Raw genomic sequence first — 26,415 nt, 5'->3', positions numbered from 1 at the left:
TAAATATTTGAGCATAATATGTTTTTTTTTTGTTATATATTATATTTTGCTATAAAATACCAAAATCGAGACCGTTCGCCGAACGCTATTTTCCTATCACCAAATGTTTGAACGTAATTAAAAAATTATACAAATTTTTATTGACAAGAAGCAAAGAATATCTTCTCGGTAATTCCTTTTTTTAAATCAATATTTTTTAAACAAATAAAGAAGAGCACAGCTTATATTCAACAAGACTTTCCCTTATACTAGGTGTAACAAGAGTATATTAACATTTAATAGAAACAACAAACATGCCTATATAAGTTGATATTTAGAAATTTACATAAGAATAGACTTTTTCATAAGTTTATTTCTTATTCTAATGGCGCAACAAAATGAAGACTAAAATAACTAAAAATTGTTCTTTTATAAAAAGTGCAAATTTTCTATTATTTAATTCAAATAAATAAAAAATATATAAATGTAATAGCTAGAAGTAGGATGTTAGTTAATTAAAAGTAATTAACCCATTAAATTATATACAAAGAAAGTATTTAAGTATCTGTTTTACAATTAATGATATCTACGTACCTAGAGTTTAGTTTAAATAGAGGTTTGTAAATTGACATTGAGCAAGAAAGAATGACTTAGTCATGAGCAAAGGGTAAAATTACTTACCTATGTCCAAATATAAAAGTCAGTCACCACAGATATACTTAAAATAGAGCAATTGAGTGTTCGGTTGACTTTTATTTAGGACATTTCACTAATATATTTTAAATTGGCAATATATGTTTATTTTCAACAAGGCCGAAACGCTAAACCACAAAAAGCATACATTTGCTTGGTTTTTATGTTTTGAAATCCAGTAAGAGCGTACTTGGTATTTCTATGGATATGTAAATTAAGATATAAGATATAGATTTCTAATCAAAAATATCAGTTGTATAGTTTTTTTAGCGCATTTAATACGTGTTCTATTGTCCCGATTGTGTATGATTCAATGTTGGATCCGACCAATATTATTAGTATATATATGTACTCAGTACTATAGGAGTGTAAAAGCATCCTTTATTATTTTGTATGTTTTAAAAGTAAGATGGTATAGCGCGTAAAAATAAATTACCTGAATTCTTTCAATTTAACAACGTTAAGATTCAGATGCTATAGCTGTTTTGTTTGCGCTTTTACAAGTTTTAATACCAACCAGATATGTTCATTTTTATAAAGACAGCTTTCTCCTCATTATACCTATTGCATTACATACAGAAAGATAAAATTTTTGACTAAAGCAAAATAAGTTTAAACTATTGTGTTAGCTAAATCCAAATATGCATTATTACAATGCCCAAAAATCATGTAAATATTATTTGAAATTAAGCCGTAACAAACCCTAACGCTCAGCCCTAAGAGGTGCTAATGCAGCGAGGGAAGCCCTACGCCGGCGTTGGGCAGATGGTGAGGCAGGCGATGGTGGAGTCACTGTAATCCCACTGGCAGAGCCCCGGGAAGCGCGAGGCTCCTGCTCTAAAGACAATGTATATTGCACCTCTTCCGAGTATGCCAGAGCTGGATCCAATAGAAAATCGCTGACCTTTAAATGAAAAAAAAATCAGGTTGAAATTATGTTTTCTCTACGAGATTAAATATTCCACATTTGCGAGATCACTGCATTTGAAATACGACTGAAACTGGATTTCGTCATGATTATTGAAATCGATCAATGATGTCGCGTATCGGTGTTGCAGAAGCCTTGGGAGCTGCTAATTGTTAAAACCAATAAATCGTAATAGTAATTGTCTATGAATGATGCTGTATATACCTACTAGAGATCAATAAATTATTTATTTTCTATTATGAAGAAATCTCTTAGATATTTATAGGGATTACAATTTATTTAATCTGCGTATTAAATCTAATATAACAAAACTTACCTTTGAAATCCGATCAATTTTATATGGCGTTTGCTGGAAATTACGTATTTCCCGGATCACATGAGCTATCTGTAAGAAAATATTTTCAAATTGAACTCGGTTTAAATAAGTTTTTGTAAAATGTAGGATTAACAGGCATAGAATATCTTAATAAAGAATACAAACACATATTGAAAAATAAGCCAGGAATTCGGAAATATAAATTACATTATCGTCCATTTGATATTTTACGTTTATTTTACTGAAAGTTTACACAGCTCCATGATATTCTAGGAATTGTTTGATTTGTATAAAGTCCCATACAATTTGTATGGACCATGGCACATATACATTCTGTATGTGTCTGTAATCGTTTTTATTTCGAGATATCGTCTTGATATTATTTGCGCAAATGAAATGTCCATTCCATGGTTTGGGGTTCAAACGATGTCTAATTGAGCATACAGTATACAATCTATGATGTTTTAAATAGTTTTGGATCAAAGGAATTCGTTCACACGAGAATCAGTCTCAATCATTACTGAAACCGCTTAATTGCCAACAATTATAGCGGCAAGATACAAACCCATTATGACAGTCTATTTTCGTTATATTCGTAGAAGTTGAGTAACAACATGGGCCACTGTATAATGACACAATGATGTTTATATTTTTCATACATTAATAGGATTGAATAAGAAAAAAAAGACGCGTTAATTGCAACAAATAAAATTTGATGAAGTTTAATATCTTGATTATCGCCAAAGTGACTACAAGAAAGCGTAGTTCAAATCATTTGATGATGTCAAAGTGGAACGACGGTGGGTAGCCTGGGTCTGTAGTCTTTATATTTTAGACTCTAAAAAAATCCTACAGACAGTAGATATTTATGTATGTCAATTACGCCAGAAAAACTGAATAGAAGTAATGTGGAAATTAAATTTATACCTTTATTGAGAAGATTCATTAATCACCTTCATTTAACTGTATCGTCGTCAAATAGAAATGTTTATTATTAGTCCAGCATTTTTGATTATTGTTCGCATAGTGGGCTGGCTTAATTATGCGCGTCTGAAAACCTAACGTCGTTCGTTCGCATCACGGGCGGGTTTCCAATCATGTGGACGATACGAACTCATTAACATCTTTTAAAACTTCTCTCATTTCTTAAACATATCCTATCCTGCTCAATTGTAACATTTGTAATTCTTATTCTTTTTTATTTCAACAATTAATGAATCACTGAGATAAGCTTTTTAGTTTAAGTTTAATTTATCAATCATTTTTTGTACTATTATTAATTAAAGTGACTCTATATTTTTTTTTATGATTTGGTTATGCATTTCTTGCACTTTAACCAACATTATATTTATTAGATTTTTTCCCTTCCTATGGTTGCTAGCATGACATCGCTTGTATAAGGCCGCCCGTTGCATTCATTATAATTTGTTAGTATTATGTTTTTTGTTTTTCTATAAATGTAACGAAGTGTAAATAAAGAAAAATTTACAATTAACACTACAACGGTGAAGGAAAACATCGTGAGGAATGTGACATGTCTAAGTTCCAAAAATAGACAGCGTGTGTCAGATACAGAAGCCTGATCCCCTCAAAAAAAAAACAAAAGAGCCCGAAACAAATACAGAAATCTGAGGCAAGAAACAACGCTTTGGTTGAACCGCTACTACCGCTAGTTTTCAAGTGCTAAAGAAATCTTATGTTACTATAAATACATTCTGAATTGAATAACGGCCAGAAAAAAAGGCCGGCAGCGCACCCACTGAAAATGGGTGTCTATGGACTGCGATTACTGACCTTTTTGAGCGTCCAGCAGTCACGTTTACCCCCCTATTATATAAAAAAAGAAAAAAAAACTTATAAAAAATGAAGTGAAAATATGTCCTCACCATTCTCATCTTGGAGAAGTTGAGTAGTCCTTCTGGTGTGAAGTTCGAAGTTCCCTCTTCTATGAATGAGAGATCAGACAGATACATGCCCAGGTATGGGATGCAGGGCGGGTCACATCTGATGAATTATAAAACATCTAGTTTAAAGGAAAATATCGGTCGGAAATTATTCAGAAACAATTATAAATTTTAAACTTATTTTGGGTGCAGTGAGGTTGGCTTTTAGAATTTTAATCTAAAAGTGAAATTACTGAAAAATTGATACTTGACTAAACTTTTATACGTAAAAGTTTCCTACAGACTGTCTGAACGCTCAGAATATGTGGAACAAGTGAAAATAAAACGATATTTAGAAAACTTTTAAAAAACATATGTTTTAATGAAATGTTTCTATTAATTTCTGACCTGTGTAGAGCGTCTCTCAAATTCCTGAAGCGACATTCAGACGAAGTCAGATTTTGTAGTCTCTCTAGTGTTTGCTTGCTCTGAAATATTAACTAAATTATGAAATATCTTGCAATTATTGTTTTTATTTTCTATTTAATAATAATATTAAAAACTCATAATTAAAAACATTAATAAATTTCCTTACAATTCAGATGAATTTTACAAACGACAAACTAAAAATAAACATTAACTCACCGTCTTCGAAACCTTCTCCCAGGTCTTTTTAAGTCTAAATATAGATGTATTCGAAAGAGCTGCGCAAATCTGTAATACACCGTTAAAGTTGTGAAGACAGCGAGCTATATCCGCAACGGCTATCCACTTCTCGATAGAACCAACACGGCATTTGAGAGCATGCTCTTGAAGTTCTGGGAGGTCGCGAGGGGTACCTAGAAACAGTATTTTCACGTAAACTAATCGATTCTAATGTGAGACGTCGTCCATGCGTCGGGTCGTCTCTCTTCCTAAAATATGGTGAGGGGGCCGATGGCTGGCCATGCGTCATACTCGTGAACGGGTGCTACTTGTGGTGAATGGTCGGATTTGAATTCGTGTATGCGATGATATTAGTTATTTCGACTATGTATTTGCGTGTTGTTCCCACGAGCATGTAAGTGCGTGTACATATTTTACCATGCCTCCTGCTAGCAGAGGACAAATATTTGTTTTTAATTAATTTTTTTATTATTAATTAATTAAGATAGCATGTAGAACATGGTCTAATGATTAATGAAAACATTGTGTAAAACAAAAAAGTGGCGGAGAGTTTATTGCCAGTTCTTCTCTTCTGCTCTACGCCCTTGATTTTAGAACTGGCAGGAAATGTAAAAATATAAGCATTTAATATAAGTGTAAGTGTAAATCATTATATATGAATAAGTGATTTTGAAATTGAATATCGTCTAAGTAATAAGAAGGTTTTGTTTATCCCGTAGTTTTAGAAAGGTTAAATATAATAGGTTATGGATAGCGATGGACTGACGACATAATTTCGGTGTGAAAATGTGTATGAGCAAATAATAGACACAAATGGACACTCGCACTGATAGAAGGTTCGGAAGGGCGTTGCCGACCTTTTGAGAATTCGTACGCTCTTTTCTTGAAGGAACCTAAGTCGAATTGGTTCGGAAATACTTTAGTGGGCGGCTGGTTCCACATAGTGGTGGTGCAAGGCAGAAATTGAACATAACATTGATTAACTTACCAGGAAACGGCACTCTTTTTAGAATCTCTGAGATCACGAGGCTAGAAATATGGTTAAAATGGGCCGTCATCATTAATATGTGAGGAGCGCGTTCTGCTTTGTCAGCTTTCGTCCACGCCTGTCCTAAGAACTCCCTAAAATCGAAAAAATGCAGGTCAATTGTTTGAGAAATGAAGTTCGCGGGGGCAGCTAGTATAAAATAATAAAAGGGTAACAAGAAGTAAGAAAAAGAAAATTAAAAAATTAATTTTCTTATTAATTAATGATTAAACAAAACTTGTAAATGTTGTTGTAAATCATTACACGATACATTTTACTAGGCTTGCAAATAAAACAAATAAATATGTAAACTTACTCGCTGTGAATAGAACTGAATATCTGATAATCAAGATATGTCATCTGTTCTGCAATTTCTAGGGCCGACAACGTCTCAAGGCATTCTTTAGTAGGTACCTAAAACAAGGTAAGTTATTGCAAAACATTCAAATAAGTTTATTGAAGATTAAACACCAACAAAACACACTTAAATTATTAATAATTGCGGCGTATGTTAATACGTCAAAAAGAAAGTGATTCATAACAAAATACCATGATGACGAGAACCATAGACAGATTAGACTCGCATTAAAGTTTATATTTACTATGGTCATCAGTGAATGCATGAAAAGCAAATTTGTTTTTCAACCTTTAACTCCTCTAAGGTGAGAACTTTTCTCCATCAGGTATATTGTTGCCAGTTACATCCTAATAAAAATAGTACCTTTGGTGGTGCAAAAATAGCTTTCAAATCCACATTTCTGTCCGGAGACCGTTCAAGTAGTCGCAACAATTGTGAAGCCGCTTTATGTTCAGACGGTAGTAGACCAGGACTACTCTCTATCTCTTTCAGGAAATCCATAGTCAGACCACGAAGACGTTCATCAGACCAGAAGTCTGATGAGTGTTTCGATATCCAGTGCCTAGAAATCGACTTTCTCTATGGTTATTTGCCAAAATGTAAATAAGTATTAAACCTGAAAATTCTAGTAGGCTCGAAGGAAGAAGTCATCATTGATATTATTAATTCTTATCTTACCAGGTAATTGTAAATTTTATATTTCACAAATACACTGAAATATTTCCAAAATATGTACTTCTTTATCTTAGGTTCCAAAAAAGAAATTACAAAAAATGTTGTATAGAAACTTAAATGCGCTCTTGCGAGCATCTTTGCCAAACACAAAGTAACATTGTTTTGTTATATTATATATTGCTTTCATTCCTATTTATTAAAAACAAAAGCAATTCTATATCTTACCGAAGTACATTCAAGACTCTCATAGTTGCAGCGGTTGATATGACAGAATCTCTTCTCGCCTGTGTGGGAGAGTTGGCTGGCGGTGAGCGAGGATTTGACGAAGCAGATGTAGCCACAGCAAAGGCTACAGCAGCAGTTGATGTACTGCTCCTATATTATTAAATTGGTTTTAGACTAAATATGGAGCGCTCGTCTTTAAGGATTTTTGGTTTTGGACGATATCGGATAATAGACATGCAAAAATCTAAAAAAGGTTTAATGTAAGGAATAGTAAATGAGAACACCATGCAGATAATTTCCTAAATGCTTCTAGTTTTCTTATTGTGACCTGTAAAATCCTATGCGAGTGCATCTGCCGGTTTGTCTGTTATTAGGCGAATAGAAGCTAAGCCTAATACTAACGTTTGCTTTGTGAAAGCTTTTAAATTCTACAAAATCTATTGCATTATAAAAAAAGTGTATAAAATGTGTTATTTTCTCGGCTGTCACTATTTTAAATTTCTTTGGAATCACATCGAATTACAACACCAGGTTGAGAATGTCAATCATTTATTGGAATGCGATAAGGTGTCTTGAGGTGGGGTTTGCATGTTATGGTACCTTGTGTTCATGTAGGTGTAATAGATTCTATAAATATCTTGAAAAGGTAATGCAAAATGCTCTAAAAGCGAATCAAAGGTCTAGGAGCTAAGTTCTTCTACGTTTTACCTCGTCCACCCACTCACCACAACGGTTCTTTTCCAAAGCTGTTTAAATTAAAATAAATATTTTCAACATTATAAAAACAGTTTTTTATTCAATTTAGATAAAATGGACATCGTGCAAAGCCTTATGTGTTATCAGATTTCATAGAAGATAGTCATGCCACACCTATGACTGTACTTTCTCAGAGGCTACGTATGAGAAGAAATTCAATGAAGTTTATAGAACATGGAAACACTGAATAGATGGAATGAGCCCCACCTCCTATGTGATTGTCTGAATGAAGTTATGACTACTCCAGCTTTCGGTTGACCAGTTTCACGGCGATAGTTCTGTGGTAAATGCATAAGAACATCAATTTTAATCATGTCTATTGATGCTTTAATTCTAGATCTTGCACAATGTTTCTATGCATGTCAACACTACTGACTATTTTAGTATTCTAAATACGATCTATGGATTAATTCTAAGACTTACCTGCATTTGTGAAACTTGGGAGGTGACAGAAGAGCGTGGCTCCGACCCTCCCCAATGACGTCGTCTCTCTCCATTTATCGATGAATTTGTGGGACGGCGTTCACTATATAAAGATATATATTGTATAGATAAATATTAAAAGTTTGCGCTACATGCCTACATAGGTCTTCTTTTTTAAGGGACAGACCTGCTTACACCTGCTTGCCAGGTAGTTATACACTGAAATGAGTAGGCAAGCATACCTAGGCATATTTTGTGTATCAAAAACTATCAGTCAAATAAATTTCATTTGGTTATCAAAAGTATGAAGGTTATGAAAAAAAATCGATAAAAGTTTATTTAATTAAAAATAGCCATGACCACTTTTCGATAGGCAAGCAATTATAGGCATATTTGTTTATAAAAAATATTTAATAAAAAAAAAACATATGTGCAATTCACACATGGTAGAAGTGAAACCTTCAAAAACATTTTTTTTATTATTAATCATATATAAATTAATCATTTTCCATTATCTAAATGTGTGTGTTCTTTTAAAACAGTATATTTTAATGATAAATTTTAATTTATAAGTTTAATATAAATTTTTAATTTGGGAAAAACTAAAACATCGAAAGTTTGAAATTCGATCAAATGAAAAAGCGGCAGTAAAGAGAGGCTGTATAATGCCTGCTATCTCATTTTCTCCCACGTTAAATCATATGATGAATTGATGTTTCTGTCTCTCTTTACCGCTGCATCCGGTTTGAAATCACGACGATTCGAAAGAAGTTTATCTATCTCATTTTCTCCCACGTTAAATCATATGAATTAATGTTTCTGTCTCTTTTTACTGTCGCTTTTTCGTTGCATCCGGTTTGAAATCACAACGATTCTAAAGAAGTTTCACTTCAATACGTCTCATCTGGTTATCAGATCGGTGAAGGACGACCTCCCACGGGCTCTTAGACCATAAATGTCTTAACTGTTATTCTTATTGTTTATTACTAATATGCCAAAATGCTACATTATAATCTGTGGTAACATCATACCTGACCGACCTTCTAGAAATGCGTGCTGCGGTATCCGACGCACGGCGTGGTTCGTGCGTTGGAGGCGCAGTCTCCCGAGCCCCTTCCGATCGACGACGAAGCTCTGCGGCGCTTTGCCCTGCGCTTGGTTGGAGCCGTCGGGGACTTTCTGACATCGTACGTACTCGTTGGATATGGGAGATACTAACCTGAAAGGTATTAGTAAAAATCGATAAAACAGACCGAACGTTTATAGGTCTAAGCGGTAAAGACGTAATCAATTGAATATATTGTGACTCTGAGGGCTTCTAGGGATGCAATTGTAAAACAATATCACATGGATCATATATTTATGTTATATCAGTATATAAATATGCATATGAAGAAATGTATATTCCGTTATTGTTTTTGCTAGGCAATTTATTTTGTATTTGAGTTAGTCTAATTTTATTCTCAGTCATGGTAGAAGAAGTTGTCTTATCCATTTTATTGTTATTATCTTAAGTTCTGTAAAAAATATATAAATACCTCTGAAAATCTCTGAGAAATCTTAAACTTCTCTTCAACTTTAGGTTTATGCTTCTCTTGTTCCTCTTCCTTGTACTTAATATCTTCATCGCTCTGATCCACCAGTTCGATACTTTCATCCTTCATCATTTTAGCTGCTTTATCATTGTCTTTAACTTTGGTTGGCGATTCTTTTTTCCCGACTTCAACAGCGTGTTCTGGGCTACCTTTACGACTCCCTACTAGAGTTACAGAGCTAATGGCCCCAGGAGAGGATGGAGAAGTACCTATCATTTGTCCAAAAATATATTAAAACAATTGAATTGAAACTAAATAGTGCTGTCTCGATTTATTGCATAGTGACAAAAAGAGACAACTAATTGGTTGGCTTCTAAATTCTGAAACATATTGTACATAACAACGGTTATACGATGAATGTGTAAACAATACGGGTTTTAGAAGGAATTCTATGTCTCTGGAATATTATTATGCTGTGAAGTTATAATACAGTAGATGCTTGTCTTATAATATAACCTTAATATTAATATTGAGTATGTGATGAAGCTGTTATAGCTTAACTTGGATACTTTATTATGTCTATAGATCCCTATAGATGACAACGCGTACGTAAAATGCAGCTTCAAACAAGGAATGTTGGTGTCTGGTCTTTAATTATATTGTAATTAAACTTCTAAAAGAAGTCAAAGATCAATGAGGTACATTTAATGATCTACTACTGTGTATGGTATACAATAATATATATATCAAAGAAATACCATTAATTTAAAACTAGTTATTCTAACTAATATCTGACCTGTTGTCCCCGTCCCGGTCGAAAGAGTTCCCTTTAACGTTTCGTTACTGGAGGAGGTAGCCATAATTTTTGGAATTGTTAGATGACTGCTTTCTTTATTCTCTTCTTCGGGCTGCTAATTTACAAAGAAAACATTTTTGTATCAAACATTATAACTCGGCAATGAGACGGTTTTTGGATGTTCATTGATATTTTTTCATGAGTAGTTTAAGTAGTCAGTAGGCTCATCGTTTCCTGCCTAACTGTCATTGTCGGTTTTCGGTCAAAGGGAGTCAAGACTTAGCACGAACTATGCCCTCTGCGTGTCAAAATTCAATTTTTAAAATACACGATTTATATTTAGCGCTATATGTCCTTACTGAACACCTTTCGACTTGCTTTAGGGTGCTTTCCTTTGTCAAACGTGCTTTCTAAGTCAACCCGTAAACTCGCTGAATATATAGAATGCAAAAATTAAAACGTATTTTTATTTTACACTGATTCAAAGAATTAATCTCATAGAAATATAATTTATCTATTACCGCGGCGTTTTAATTAATTTCTCCCATAGTTCCTGAGTTCCAAGCGTTTGCAATCAAAAAAGTACAACAACTAAAAAATACCTTTCCAACTGCTGACGCGCGCCTCGACGGTGCCATAAGGTAGGGCGACAATTTATCTTCTTCTTCGCCTGCAATAAATAAACAAACTGTGTAAAATAGATAGATGTTTCATATATTTTTAATTTTAAAAGGATTTTTTCGACTTTTTGCGACTGCTTCTACTAAGTAAAGATCTTACTTTTTCCCCGCTGGACGCGCCAAAATCTTGACTGCCAATCTCTATCACCGTATTCTGAACCATAACCTGAAAGGTTGTTAACATTAAATTTATTTATAAGTCGTTTAACGACTCAAGGTTTTAACAAAGTCCACTGTAAAACGGTGGACCTGTAAAACTTAAATATTATTATCTAAGCGCATAGTTGGAGTTATGCCATTCCAAAAAAGAAACCCAACAAGTACCTACTGACCGCGTCCGATGATCGTATGAGAACCGGTGTATTCAACGTGATATGAACTTTCCCGATTATGTATTCAAAATAGGACATTAAACAATATACGAGTATAATAATGGCTTGACCGAGTATATTCGAAACAATAACGGTATTTACTGTTTACAACAAATACACAAAATCGCTCCGCTTATCTAAATGTTTATATTTCCAAATTAGTTGATTGTTTGTTTGAATTTCCATCGTTGAAATAACGATAATCAAACAAATTTATTAGTTGGATAGAAATTCTATGGTTTCTGTCTCGAAATGCTAAAGTACCTACCTACGTATACGAATACTCGGTATTCTTACTACTACAATACTCTAAAATTCTGTAGCCATGTGCATTGTGTAAAAAGTCTAAAATGTTTAGTCTATGTACAATATTGTATGAAAAGTGAAAACTCATTTGTTTAAGATTTTTCCAATTAAAAATAGTCTGTTAAATTTGTTTACAAAAATGTTATTTTTAGAATTCATTTATGCTACTTTTAAATTTTCCGATTATTAACTAATACAGCTATATTTATTATTATATTAACGATAGATATTAGCTAACCTGAGACAGAGCTAGCCCCACTAGCTTTCCTTGCAGCATCGGGTGGTGGTGGAAGGTCCATATCCTGCTGAGACTGTTCATAAAACACTGCCTTTAAAGCTTCCAATACCGTTACCCCGTCAGTAAACACACGGTATGTTAGGAGAAATGTGTTTAAGAAGTCCACGGAGAGAAAGCGAAGGTCTGGAATTAAAAAACTAGCTCAATACAAAGTAAAAGTATTCATAACCGACGAGTATAGATAGTGCAATCCACGAAGACGCGCCCTTCCTTCGTCCATAGTATATGTGTGCAAGCTTCCGTCAATGAGTGTTATCGGTACACACGCACACTACAATGAACCGCTGACGGTTCTCAACTGACGCTAAGAGCAAACACCCGCACCCCGCGATCTTCTCAACCAAAAATTAGTTGGACGCGTCTTCGTGAATAGCACTACCTATATGCATGGATGGATAGATGCATGGAGAAATTTTCCTTCACCGTACAAACGGATCTACGGATCACAGATTGTGTACAAATGTTATATTTACATTTGAACACAATCTGTGATTCGTACCCTCAAAAATTGATAATTTAGGAGCTAAATAGTTATTCTTTAAAAAAACAATTAAAATACCAATTTTAGACGTAAGAAATTGTATTAGAATTTAATATTAATTTCAGGTATTAATATGAATATTAAATTTCTAACATTTGCCTATCTAATTTATTAGCAGAGTTACTCGATTCCCGGTAATAAACCCACAATTGTTTCCTTTATTGTAATTGAAGTAATTTGTTAAATAGTCATTTAAATATAATATTAAAAACCAAATAAACATATATGTATCACATTAAAAGTAACTCTTAGAACATAAATAAATTAAAATGTAACCTGTCAATCTCTGTAGTAACCGTTGGGGCGTAGCTGATCGTATTTGTGGTACTTTGCAAGAGTTGAGAGTTCTGCTGAATCTGATATCGACGTCGTCAGTGAAAAGGGCCCGGTCAGACCTGCAAAGTTATTTTTATTTTATTGAAACTCACAAACACCCCGCAAAATTTAAGAAAATACACCTGTAAAAATAACCAAAAAGAACTCAAAAAAATCTGGCGCATCTTTAATTCATGCTACTTCCTCGCCATCATAGCAGAACTGAAGGAACTAAGCGTCGCACGGGTCTGTTAATCGTTCGCGAATATAGAAGCAATTAGGTAGGACGGTTGCTAAAACGTGTTGTATTTCTAAACCTGACATAATCTGTTTACAGGACCAGTGATATGCAGAAATGTGAGACAGGTGTGTAAAATTGATATTTGTTTTAAACACAACAACGATACTAACTTCATCTCATATCCAAGTTCACTCATTCACAAGATTTAAAATAAAAATATTTTGTCGAAGTTCACACTCACACCAATCTAACTAACTACAACAATTTAAATTTGATTCCACCTCCATTTTGTTAAATGAACAAAAATAAACGTCCAATGGCAAACAGTTTGGCCAATTTCTTAATGACACTGGAAGAAACTAGCGTTTAAGCTACAGGCTAGGCCTAGTTTAAACGCTAGTGCTCATAGATGTATGTTATATATAAGGTTGACAATGAATGTTGTAATATGTGTAATGTGGTATCTGTTTTGGGTCAAATAAAGAAACTTTTTATTTTATTTTTATTTATTATTTGTTTCAAGTCAACCGTGTTCTTGTAGGGATTTTTGTAAGTATGAACACATGTCATTATTATGTTTTGACTTGTAAAGATACACTACATATATGAAGTTATATACAATCCCATATCCCAAACATTTCGTGCCACAGTTTTGTATAAGCTTTAAATAGCTTTAGGATTTGGTTGGCTTTGCTAACGGTGTTTTCAATATGCAAATCAAAATATAATATCTCTAATATGCCGTTGTATACAAAATATTAAGAGTTTACAATAAATCTATATGTTTTATATAAGTAATCACGTTTTCAAGTAGTAATACAGCTCCTCACAAATAAGGGCACCATCTAAAACGAAACCACATGCCGAGCGACCAATTTTTTACAAGGGATGTCACATTGAAATATTATATATGTCATATGATTCTCGATCGATCGCAAACAATCTGGATGGGAAAACGTTTTAGGATTTCTAAGAAATTTAAATCAATACATTACAATGTAAAATATGACATTTTTTAAATTTAGTTTCATCAAGTTTCTAACACCAGGAGGCCTGGGCTGCAAGATCGTTTTGCAGAGTCAGAAATATTTTGAATTCGCCTAGACGACTTGAGATCATCAATTTAGTGCTAGTCGTATGCATAAATTTGATTTAAATATGGTGAAAATTACCTGCATGCCGGTAAACTGGCCGATGCAGTACCACAAGCCCCTGAGGCTCTTAGTAACTCAGTTAAAGCCGCACTTTCCATACATTGGGCCAACTCGCTCGTCCAAGCGGCTTTCTCTTCTATTGTCGCTGCCACTATATATAGTTATATTTATTAGTTAATTATATAGCTAACGAATATAAGGCAGACTCTCTTAAATAGCCGAAACCTGTTTTAACTGATAAGTATTAAACGATAAATATATAAATGAACAACTAATTTTCATTATTAATATCGTTTTAAGTTTTCTAATTTTCTGTTTTTATTTTTAAATATTAATTAAAGTTATCGAAAATAAATTACCTAACTGAGCACATATCTGTTCTCCTTTAACTTCAACGAGTATTTTGAAGTCTTTGCTCTGATAGCAGTCACCACCGGGTGACGAGCAAACCGACGCGGTGTCTGAAATAGGAATTACTATTAGGGCCTGTTTCACAATGTAGGGATAAAGTACCAAATAGCTATGCAACACATAAATTATTCGAGAGATAAAAGTTCCAAATAAGATACTTCGCGTTTCATGACGAATAGCGCTATCTAACAGTCGTGAAACGCAAAAATACTGTTTATCCTACCAATAAGTAATAAATAGCTTATTTGGAACTTATCCGCACATTGTGAAACAGACCCTTAATATTATTGGCTACCGCACTTTCAACTTCTTTATAACTATTCTGCATAAACATTTCTTAAAAATATCCTATCTTACACAATCGTGAATTTTGTAATTTTTGTATTTCCTTTTATTTATTAATTGAGAAAACTAAACAGATACATACGGTAAAAAACATAAAAGTCAAACATAAATTAAATACATTGGACATATCCATAAAAAGTTTCACTGATAAAAAATATATTAAAAAGCATTACAAAATATTACAGCACAAAGTTTATAAATAAGGAGAACGCCAAACAATCTAGCAGCATTAAGAAGGAAGATTTGTCTTAGGAAATTAATAGTTTGGACTCATTCTTAAATGAAGCTTTTCTTTAATATTGCATTGCAATTCATAATTACGTGAGAGATTTTTAGATTGGTATAAATATTTTATTGCATTATATAATATTAAAGTTCTATAATTTTTTATAAGATTTGGTTATGCACTTCTAGCCCTTTACCCATAATATTTCCTTTTTCATTTTTCCTTTACTAGAGTTGCCTGGAAGAGATCGATAACGACAAGGCCGCCCGTTTCACTCCTGATAACTTTTATGTTATTTGTTTTTGTATAAATGTAACGAAATCAGAATAAATTACTTAAGTTATTAACACAAAACTTAATGTTTTATTTGCTCTGAGCAAATAGCTTCCAGGAAATAATAATGATATTGTATACGACCGTCATCGTGACTCTGAAAATAAGGAGACAAAAATGGAAATGGGCAGGTCACATGATCAGGGGAAAGGATAAATGGAGTAAAATAGTCACACAATGGTACCCAAGAGATGGAAAGAGAAAGAGAGGTAGACCGCAAAAAAGATGGGACGACGACATTAGAAAAGTCGCGGGAACAACATGGGGTAGAGTGGCCTTAGAAAGGCCAGAATGGAGTAGATTGGAGGAGGCCTTTGCCACCTGGCAAGCGGACAAGCAGAAATGGAAGAAAGAATCAATCTACGAAAAATAAAAAAAAAAGATTACGCCGAAATGTCCGATTAAAAAGGCTATTATTATACGACCGTCATCATCATGGCTGGATGGATCCTCGATGAGTAGTGCATCATGCAGTGGTAGCCTCCCTGATGGTGGAAGATGAAGACGCCCACCAGCAGCCCTTGTAGTAAGTAGAAGGTGGTTGCTAAAGAGAAAGGCTTGTCTTGACTGCAATGTTGCCCGACGGCCCTTACCCACCACTTGGGACAGAGTTCCTGAATGTATGGTAAAGTATTTCAATGTTAGAAAAGAGGAACAAGACGTAACACTATACTTACACTTACTCATTATTGAAAGCCTAAATACAGTGAACGTCAATAAAATCGTGAAAATAGCGATGCGATCGGTTCAGTAATTTAAAAAAATCCAGTGGCAACAGATTTCTGTATTTATTTCGTGACTATTTGTTTTCGATAAACTTATACCATTTTAACGAATACCAATATCAAAGCAATAATTAATAACATACAGTATATTATTCAATATTAGTTTTTTCAGCTTCGGAAAATATATATTCGGCAAATAGGAATACATACCTTGACGTATAAACACTTGGTTCACATCCAACAATATATCGCAACCTTCAATAATCATTCGTTCAACTGCTAAGTTCTTGCGCAGATTCTCCGTTTCACTCACCTATTAAAATAAATGAAAAAAAATGACATAAAAATTATTCTTTATTCGTATTTTGATAAATATACATTTGTCAAAATACGAATTTAAAGAGAAATGATTTATAGTATTGTGAATATATGTAATATTATATATTAAACAATTTAAAACTGGCTTCTCAATAATACTATTATTATAATTATACATTCGTGTTTTTCTTAATGAGCCAAAAAAGTCAAATCACGCGCGCCTCCATTGTTGAAACGCAAGATTAGTACATACAATATTTTGCATTTAATTTTAATAAGCATATCAAAATTTAAAGATTCAAAGTCTGATACAGTCAAAGTTTTACGTACTTCATCGTGCATTTGCCGCGACAGTTCTTCTAACTGCGCCCGTGCATGTTGAAGACTACGTCTCTCCACATGGTCATGTGGGGTATGGGCCAGCAGCTCATGCAGAGTTATTATATAACGTGGGATCTAAAAACAACAAAATTTAAGTAAACCTAATTTACTAAGTCTAATGTGGTGCACAAATATGCTTTTCGCGGGCCACCTCATCATCGGAGTGAATTCTATAGAAGAACTATATCAGACGGAGATTTAATCACTCAGAAAAAACTATACGCAAATTATCTCTTTTGAAAACTCAATGTCTAAAGAAATAAACAAAAGAATCGCTTGAGAGGGAAGAAGATATTGGAAGAAATAAATAAGAAACATATAAGCATGTATCTTAATAGGCATTTCTTTTTAACACTAGATACATGGAAAAACAAAGACTTGCGAAATTCTATCCTATTATATTCTATCTCCTAAGGTTAATTCGGGAAACGTATTAACCTTTTCGATTTGATAAGCAATGCCTAATTAAAAATAAACAGATATATATATATATATATATTATATATATATATATATATATATATATATATATATATATATATATATATATATATATATTATATATATATATACATATATATATATATATGATATGGGGAAGAAATATATAATATATATATATATATATATTATATTTCTTCTCCATATCCCCAACTGAGCACTGTGCCTTAATAAATTATGAAAATACCTGATGCATAGGAAACGTTAAGAAGGTTTCCAAAGATCGTCCTTGGCATGCTGTCTTGCTTTCCAACCGAGCGAGCAGGTGTGTGAAAGGTTGTGATTGCTTGCACTCAGTCAGTACTTGGAGAGAGTAGTGATGATTCCGTACATACTCCTGGTATATTGTCAGCATCGGCAGTAACATGTCGAATAGGTCTCCTGTAAAAATATTATTTCCTAAAAAATGTTTATTTAATGAGTCATCAATCAGTGTAGGATTTAATGAAAAAAAAATATTAGTAAGGTCACTATTTGACCTTACTAGTAATAGAAGTTTAGTATAAACTAGCGCAATTGATTTCGTGGCGACTGTCTGACAGGAATACGGTACACATCAAATTGATATTTTTTTTCTTTTGCGGTAAAATTTTTAATGATAAGGTGAAAGAAACACAATCAAATACACATCATCGTTTCGTCTTTCTTTTTGCATTTTCATTCCTATAACATTTTATAGAGCAGTAGAGAAAATATTATCTTCTCGAAAATATAAATAAATAATAAATATTTGGCCCCTTAGTAATATTGTGTTATTAAAATTAAAATATTTTCGACATGTTTGCAGTAATATTATGCTTTTTCATTATTTGTTAATTTGAGCAGAAAGTGTAGTATGTATATTTGTTTATCAAACTCCAGTTACTATAAAGTGTTATTCTTAAATGAATTAATTGTTTAAAAAATAATTGCAATTAAATACGACAGATAAAAATCACGCTCGCTCACTCTGGCGTTGCCAACCGTAGTTGTTACATACAAATATGTCGCGATGGCTCCGTGCGTAGTTTGTAGTAAGATTCTCTCTATTCGCGCCCGATACAAATTTAACATATTGGCGCTAATCAGATAGCATCGTTGACTATTATAACTGTTACATACATATTAACTTAATACTACATTAGAAACAAACAATTCCTATAGGATTTTAATGACGCAATGTATATTTTCTTATTTATTCAGAAACTTATTTTACCTAAAATATATTTTTGTCTTTTTACTGATACTTACCTAAGACAAGTGTGGGCCACGACTCCATTCTCGAAGTGAGACCTTTGAAGAAGATCTGATGTAGAAATAACACGGTCTCACTGTTCAGAAATATGGAATTCACGTCTTCATGTGTGCACGGCGGCTTCTTAGAACTGGCGGCCATTTTGAATGGGCGAAGGAAACACGTCACCTTAAATGTAAACCGAGTTTTACCAAAAAGGTTCCATGAAATTTGTCATTAGTTTGCAACGTTGAAAGTCTTTAAAGTTCTAGAATAAATCATAACGCGTTTTAATATAGTCTAATTTTTAGCGCAAAAGATTTCCAAGGACATAAGTCAGTCAAGTAATCAAACTTCAGTTTTATATATTAATTAAAAAAACATTCCGAATGTTCTATAATAATCACTTGTTTTTCTATTATTATTATTGCCTAACACGCGCCGACGACTTTTTTGGTATGATGCATCCTCACGATTATTCCTTCACGGGTTTTTTTTTTACTTTATTTTAAAATTCTTGGCAAGGGATTCGGTTGTATTATTACTTAAGAAATGTTGAATTATGACAAAAGTGTTACTTTATTAAAATTAACGAGTCAGTATAACGATTTGTTATTTCAATAAGGTTCAGAACAGCGAATGTATATAAAATAAATAAACATACTAATATTTCCATTTGTTCCAAATATTCTTCTTCGGCTTCCACCATTTTGAAAACGAGACTGAAATTGATAAATTTATAAGTTATTTTATAATATTGTGATAAGGTACAACTCCATAAATTATATTTTATTTACCTGTTTCTCTTCCTCATGCTCTCGGCATGTGGACTCTTGATGTATTGTTCAACAATTTGTTTCCACCGGCGTCGACAAAGCCAGCCTCGGAAGAAACTCTGCATAAATAGCTAGATATTGTTTACCATTTAGAACCATTAGTTGATAAAAAATCTACTACGGTACTAAGGTACTACGAACAAAGAAAAGTAACGACTGTACTCATTGTAGACATTATCTCAGATTAGTACTTCACCATTCTTTAATAATGAGCTGAAGTAATCGCGAGAATCATCGAATCTATACAGCAGTAAGACTCCTTAAGTGTCCTAATATAAATTGATTACGATACAAAGACAAATTAATCAAATCAAAACAAAGTGAAACTTCATAAAAAAAATTAAACCGGGTGTATTGCAGTGGTTTATTAATATTATCTTTCTTCGACGAAAATTATAAGTGATACTTAAATTTTATAGCGTTAGTAATTAAAGCAATTAATATTGTTACCTGGACTTTTTTAATTTTTCGCAACTCTGACGGATCAATTTCATCAGATAGAGTCGGAGACAGGCTACTAGTGGACGTCGCCCGTGTAGATGGCTCATGTTCTTTCTTGTAAGCATATAACTAGAAGATATATTAAGTATAGACAACTGGTTAAAGGAGTGAAGAAGATAAAATCCTAATTTTAATAACGTAGTTATATATTTTGTGGGCTTTGTTAATTTCACTTATCAAATTTGGAAAATCAATTGCAATATTAAGTATTGGCGTTTAATTCTTTAAAAGGAGATGTTTTATTTTAATTCACAATTTCTTACTGTTACATTAATTAATAATCTTCATAGTTTCTTGGATAAATACGATAACTTTGTTAATAGACTCTTACATTCTTCGTGGAACGTATTTTTAAAGTTCAGTTTAGCAAAATATTTACAGTTCTATGTGTATAGTAGGATATATTTATAGTAGAGTCTCGCAAACAGCTATATAAATAGCACTTGTGTTTTATTAGGTGCACTGTAAACTATTAACCGACTTAAACGTGAGGCGGAAACTAAACATTGGTACTTTAAAACATGTGTCACAATTATATTATGTATATGTAATGTAATTAGTAGCACGAGATGGGGCTTCATTAAAAAATGCTAATCGCAGCTATACATAATAAATCATTGACCGAAAATTTTCTCGCGTTAGGTTCATTTTTACGTGTAACAAGAGTTTTAGATTTGCCGCCAATTGACAAAAACAAATGACAAATGAATATATGTAATATACTACATAAGGTTACCAAAGAGTTCTAAAACTGAAATTTAAAAATGTTTTCATTAGCAATGTTTCTAAGTGGCCAGTCCTAACACTTTCAGTGTTACCCACGTATAAAATTTTGCTTTATTAATTACATTAACAACAATGTAATAATAATTACGTTATTCAAAATTACATGTTGGTTTGCCAGAAAGATTTTGATGCATTAGCAATAACTAGATTTCGAACTTTTCTTAGGTGCTGTAAGTCTTCACTTCTATTCAAAGAAGCGAAGAGAAAGCGGCTGAAATAAGAGAGAATAATCAAGGGTTGAACGGTAAAAAATAAGCATTAGGATATGTATGAAAATATGGTTCAAGTTGCAGGAACTGGCGTCAAATAGGCTATGATCCAAGAAATCGTATTAAACGTATTCGTATTAAGCAGTCAATATCTCCAAATAAATCCGTCTACGATCCTAAACTCGCATAACCCGTTTCTGGTCTATTAGCTATAGCATAGGAAAATAAATTATTAAATAATTACCTCAGAGCGCAGTTTCTTCACTTCATTTGACAACTCCTCACATTGCTGGGCATATTGCCACCGAGATGTACGCTCGCTCTCCACTACCTGAAGAAGATGCAATTGCTTCTGTTCCAGCTCTTCCTTTTGGAGTAAGAGCTTATTGAAGCTGGAAAACACAATGCAATAGAAATTACATTTTACATGTGTCTTTGTATTTTATTGATGTCGAAATTTTACAATGAAAGAAAACTTTTGACGGTTAGACAACTACAACTTTCTTTTCGGCTCAAAGATACTTTATTTCTCAAAGAATTACATACACATAGTGAGAAATTTTAGAGGTTAGTGTGTTATGTGATTCATATTTCTAAATGAGTTTAGGATACATTTAAGTTAATCAAACTTTTTTTGTCATTTGCATTTAAGTATAAGAATTTGACTTTTTGTGGAATATATTTATTTACAAGTGTTTGTAAGTTGGTAGTAAAGAGTAAAGATTCTATATGTATGAACTTGGCCATTCTTGGCCCATTTCTCCCACGGTGGCCGGCCGTACTGGAAGATTTGGAGGGACCGAAAGATCTTCTACTACTACTAATGAATAGTGTGTTCCCGCTTCTTTTTAACTATTTATCCTTGTTTATTATCTATAAAAAAGTTTTTTTTCTTTTCTTCATGTCTCAATGACTTTAAACGTTGTAAAATACCAAGAACCAAAGATCATTTAAATGTTCATTTAACTTATGTAGTTAAACGCTTAATAGCTAAACTAATTAAATGTAGCCATTTGATCTTCAGTATCTCTCCAATTGTTATTATTTCAATTGTTTGGTTTTTATAAAAAGTATAAGATTCCGCGTCTTACATATACCAATACAATTTATCATTAAGACAATGTAGCAATAAATTTTCCAATGCCTACGCGATATTATATGAGAAGTATAGAATTGATAATAATCATACAGTTTATTTGCCTCTTCATAGTATTGCAATTTATAGGTTTAGGTACAGCTTAATGATGCAGGTATTTTACAATGCTTAATTGTACATAGATTTACCTACCTTTAATATTATATTTTATTTAAAATGTAGTGTACATTTATGATGAATAAACAATTTAACTTATTACATACACTTAGTGAGAAATATTAGAGGTTAGTAATGTGAATTATATTTCTAAATGAGTTTAGGATACATTTAAGTTCATCAAACTTTTCTTATTTTAAGTTATTACTATAACAGTGTGTGTGTGGGTGGGTGTATTTTAGCGTGTGTAGTTTAGCGTAGGATGTAAGCCGAGAGTCATTTGCTATGGCAACACGATCCTTTGCCTGTACTGAACCTTGACCTATATTCGTAGCAATAAATAATATTGTTGACAGGTAGTTGGATTCATTTTATGTAAATGGGAGTGTAAGGTCGTCACGCGTTAAAAAAAAGTTTAGCATAATGCAAAAATATTGTTTTATGAAATAACATTATATGCTAAGAATATAATGGGTTAAGTTTATAAGGAGATAGTTTTCTATGTGGGCAATACTCCTACGATAAATACACAATGAGAAGAAACGAAACGAAGACCAAAGATGAGAGTGTCCATGGGCGGCGGTATCACTTAACATCAGGTGAGCCTCCTGCCCGTTTGCCCCCTGTTCTATAAAAAAAGTCCCTCTAAGTGTTCGTTCCGTTAGTGTAAGGCATAGAAAACACTTTCTTGTTTTAAAGAAAAATGGTGATCTCAATTGCATTTAAAGCGTAAACCCTTATTATTATTATTTAACATTTATTTATAAGACGAAATCTCATAAAAAAAACTTAATCTTTTTTGAAAAGTTAAGTAGAAAAATGTACGTAATGTTAAAAAGCAAATTCTGGCTCGTTAAGGCTGTCATAATGGTAATAAATAACTTAAACCTACCAATGCTTTGAAGGGCAGACTTTGGGCCGATTTATAAATTAAAAAGTACAATTATATCGTATGATATTGTATTTAAAATAAAATAATATGAATAACTGTAATTTGATACAAATAAATTACACACACATAATTAATTTTAACTAATGAATAATTAATTGTTGACCCAGTTTCTGCGTCGGTTTAACTAATTAATAATGTGCCAATTAAAATTATAAATCATTAACAACCTGAAGTTTAAAATACTGAGCCTTCCTGGCCATTCTCGAAGATCCATATTACCCCAGGTCAAGGCCGCGACCCTAATCCCTTGTGTTACCATGGCAATGGACTAGTTCCCATAGGCAGGGATGGTCATAATTATTCCCATAGAAATAAAGGTAATATAAAATATGTATTGTATTATATTAGTAAATTAGCTTTGCATGATGAATAAAATTATAATAATTTCGTCACTATTACGGTTAACGCCCAGAAAACATATCATCATATCCATTTTTTAACATAGACAAGTCAGCGACCGACTATGTAATATGAAATGTTCACACGCACATTATATAATTTATTTAATACATTTCACCCAGAATCGATTTTTTATTACGAGGATACAAATTTTCTCAAGTATTACTTCATTTTTCCTCATTAAATAATGATTACATGTAGGTATGCTAAAAAGTCCTACATATAGATTTGGGAGTTAAATATTAGCGGAATCCAATTAATATAAACACATTTTTATCGACCCAAACCTATTACAATTAGTGAGATTTTACTATGTACAAACAAGTTTGCACGTCGCTATTAATATACACAAAAACATCTGTCAGACCGTATCTTCAAAATAAATTAAAAACTGTGGCACCGATTTATGTGGTACGATAACCTGTCAAGGTTTTGTGTATATTTGTTGACATATAGATAATTGTCTGAAGTATTGGAAAAACTAAAAACGCCTGGAACAGTGGGAAGCTAGATCGTTCTCTAGTTGGTACTAGTTATTATTTAAAATAATACAAACTATATATATTATATTGTAAGCAGGAAACTAACCTCGCCTCTCTGATCGCGTCGACCCAATGAACACAGTCTACTTCGGAAGCAGCTCTCAGTTCGTACTGACGTTGACTCTCACGGCGATAAGATATTATGAAGCAAAACTACACAAAAATATAACACTGAAATATTGGTTGTACAATGATTTCGTGTTTTCAAAGCAATTGTGTACCAAATCACACTATATTTTTAATTAGTAATTAAAATCTAACAAAGGTTACTATTTAAATAACTGTTAAATAATTAAATTTAATTAATTAAAAATAATAGCTTTTTAATAACAGCAATTGAAAGAGTCTCTGAATATTTTAGTGGTTTACTTTGCTTGGATGTAAAAACAGAACAGAGTCGTATTGGAAGAAACTTAACTATAAAACTCAGGATTATAAACATTATGATACCAAGAAATAAGAATGTCATTAAATACACAGCGAAAATTTCACGAAAATCGAATTATTGAACAGAACGTTACTCACCGAAGCATTTCTTTCTATAGGTGATTTGCTGAGTCTTTCGCAATATGAACCCTCTAGAAGCAGCACGCCTGTTGGCCGTGTATTATTCTCAGATTCGTAGTAGAATAGCAGGTTCTGTGGACAAATTTTCACATTTAGTAGTTAGTATAATGGCCTAGGTACCGTTAGATCGATAAAGTGGAGGATGACCTGAAAGCCTGCAATTGGCGGATGATTCCCAGGCCCAGACACTTTTTGGGTAGCAGATCCAGCGGAATGAGTGTGAGTTCACATGTTTAAAATAAATATACGGATAGATTTAAAATACGCAAAAATAAGGCGGTCTTAACCGTTTTTAAAACATTAGATTTTTCTGATTAAATATATACATACCTATATAAACTTGAAAACTATACACAAAAACAATCAATCTAGACAATCTATAATACTCTAGAGCCGAAGTCACAATGAATTTTTAAAACATATACGGCATCAACTTATTTAGTCTGAGCTGTATTCCACTATAAATAATATTTATTGTAATAATAAACGCGATATACGTTTCTTAAGTGAGGTTACTACAATTAGATAAAAAAATTAACCGATTAATATAAACAATGAAATTTTGAAATATTATTAAGTATGGTAAAACATTTGTAATAAATTCATATGAATATGCGGACGAAAATGGTAGAACTGACTTGATCTTGCTACCTCTATGTAGCAACATCGTAGCAGTTCGTATAACTTAATAGCAAGTTGTAGCACAACGTAGCAAGCCTAAGTCACAACAGAGAATTTTGCCAATTACTATATTAAAAATGCAATAGATGCGGCATACAATTGGATCGTAGTACTGAATAATTAATTTCCAGTTACCTGATAAAGAATAAACCATCGCAGTTGCCATTTCGTGTTGTCCGAGCTACGTTTATGCAAGTACCCTGCCTGTGAAAAGATTTTTATTTTAAATGTATCCTTTTTTTCAGTACCTAAAGACCAAATACTTAAGTCGGGAATATAACCTCTTTATCTCTTCAAAATCGGAACTCAAATTTGCACCATAGAACTCAACCACGTTCTTAATTAAAACGCAATTAGCGTCGTCTTATACTGAACTAAAGAAGCGGTTAATTACTGACTGATAAATGCCGAATGAATGTAATAAAAACAGTTTGTTTTTAAAATGTAACAGGTTTAAGGGTGAGCTTTAGAAATCGTATATGTATATACCCGAATATATTAAAAATTTATTCATTGTTACAGTTTTATATTTTGCATCCTGCATTGATAATTTTAAAGAAGATTTGAATTGAATATTTTGAATTGCAAAACATTTTACTGTGCCCAAACGTTTTATTTATTTGTGAAAGTTTTTTTTAAAGAACAATATGTTTACGTGGTTCCGACAGGTTATGTCATAAATATATTTTAATTTAAAGATAATATACGTATTAACTTACCTGCGAATGGTCATACTGAGCACGTTCCGATAATGCAATGAGTTGGCCATCATTGACGCGTATAGAGCGTTGTATCTTCGGACTAAGCATAATGATTACCTAGGATGTATTAATTAAAATAATCGAATTATTATGATATATATCATTTGTATTGGCACGGAGGTGTACTACATACATGGCATGGCATGGCCCCCTCGGCATCGCCTTTAATAGTTTAAAGAGCCATGCTCACACTTTTTGGGTGGTAGGGTTACCGATTCGAGATTCTAAAGAAATACACACAAAGACCCCTTAAAAGAATACATTATATACATGTAGTATATACATGAGTACAGAGTTTGGAATATTATTT

General features: G+C 32.7%; 1 protein-coding gene across 1 annotated transcript; it reads right to left on the bottom strand.

Annotated features, from left to right (window-relative positions):
* Positions 1–541: 541 nt before the first annotated feature.
* LOC111001012 (ras-specific guanine nucleotide-releasing factor 2) lies at positions 542–26,156 on the bottom strand. The gene is made up of 33 exons (XM_045628458.1): positions 26,064–26,156; positions 25,480–25,548; positions 24,622–24,735; positions 24,143–24,249; positions 21,196–21,343; positions 19,906–20,025; positions 19,417–19,514; positions 19,284–19,341; positions 18,637–18,808; positions 17,594–17,787; positions 16,855–16,980; positions 16,417–16,519; positions 15,907–16,095; positions 14,526–14,627; positions 14,185–14,317; positions 12,733–12,851; positions 11,856–12,038; positions 11,041–11,106; positions 10,863–10,930; positions 10,261–10,375; positions 9,468–9,733; positions 8,961–9,148; positions 7,930–8,032; positions 7,714–7,784; positions 6,751–6,900; positions 6,214–6,412; positions 5,809–5,906; positions 5,454–5,587; positions 4,445–4,638; positions 4,208–4,287; positions 3,803–3,920; positions 1,917–1,985; positions 542–1,576 (listed from the first exon to the last, which is right to left on the bottom strand). Exons 1-33 carry the CDS (start codon positions 26,151–26,153, stop codon positions 1,376–1,378), a joined length of 4,245 nt encoding a protein of 1,414 aa, XP_045484414.1. The 5' UTR covers positions 26,154–26,156; the 3' UTR covers positions 542–1,375.
* Between the last annotated feature and the right edge of the window lie 259 nt (positions 26,157–26,415).

This window comes from Pieris rapae, chromosome 5, assembly GCF_905147795.1.
Source record: "Pieris rapae chromosome 5, ilPieRapa1.1, whole genome shotgun sequence".
NCBI lineage: Eukaryota > Metazoa > Arthropoda > Insecta > Lepidoptera > Pieridae > Pieris > Pieris rapae.
The sequence above is the reverse complement of the archived record's forward strand: the minus strand, read 5'-3'. Positions and strand labels throughout refer to the sequence as shown.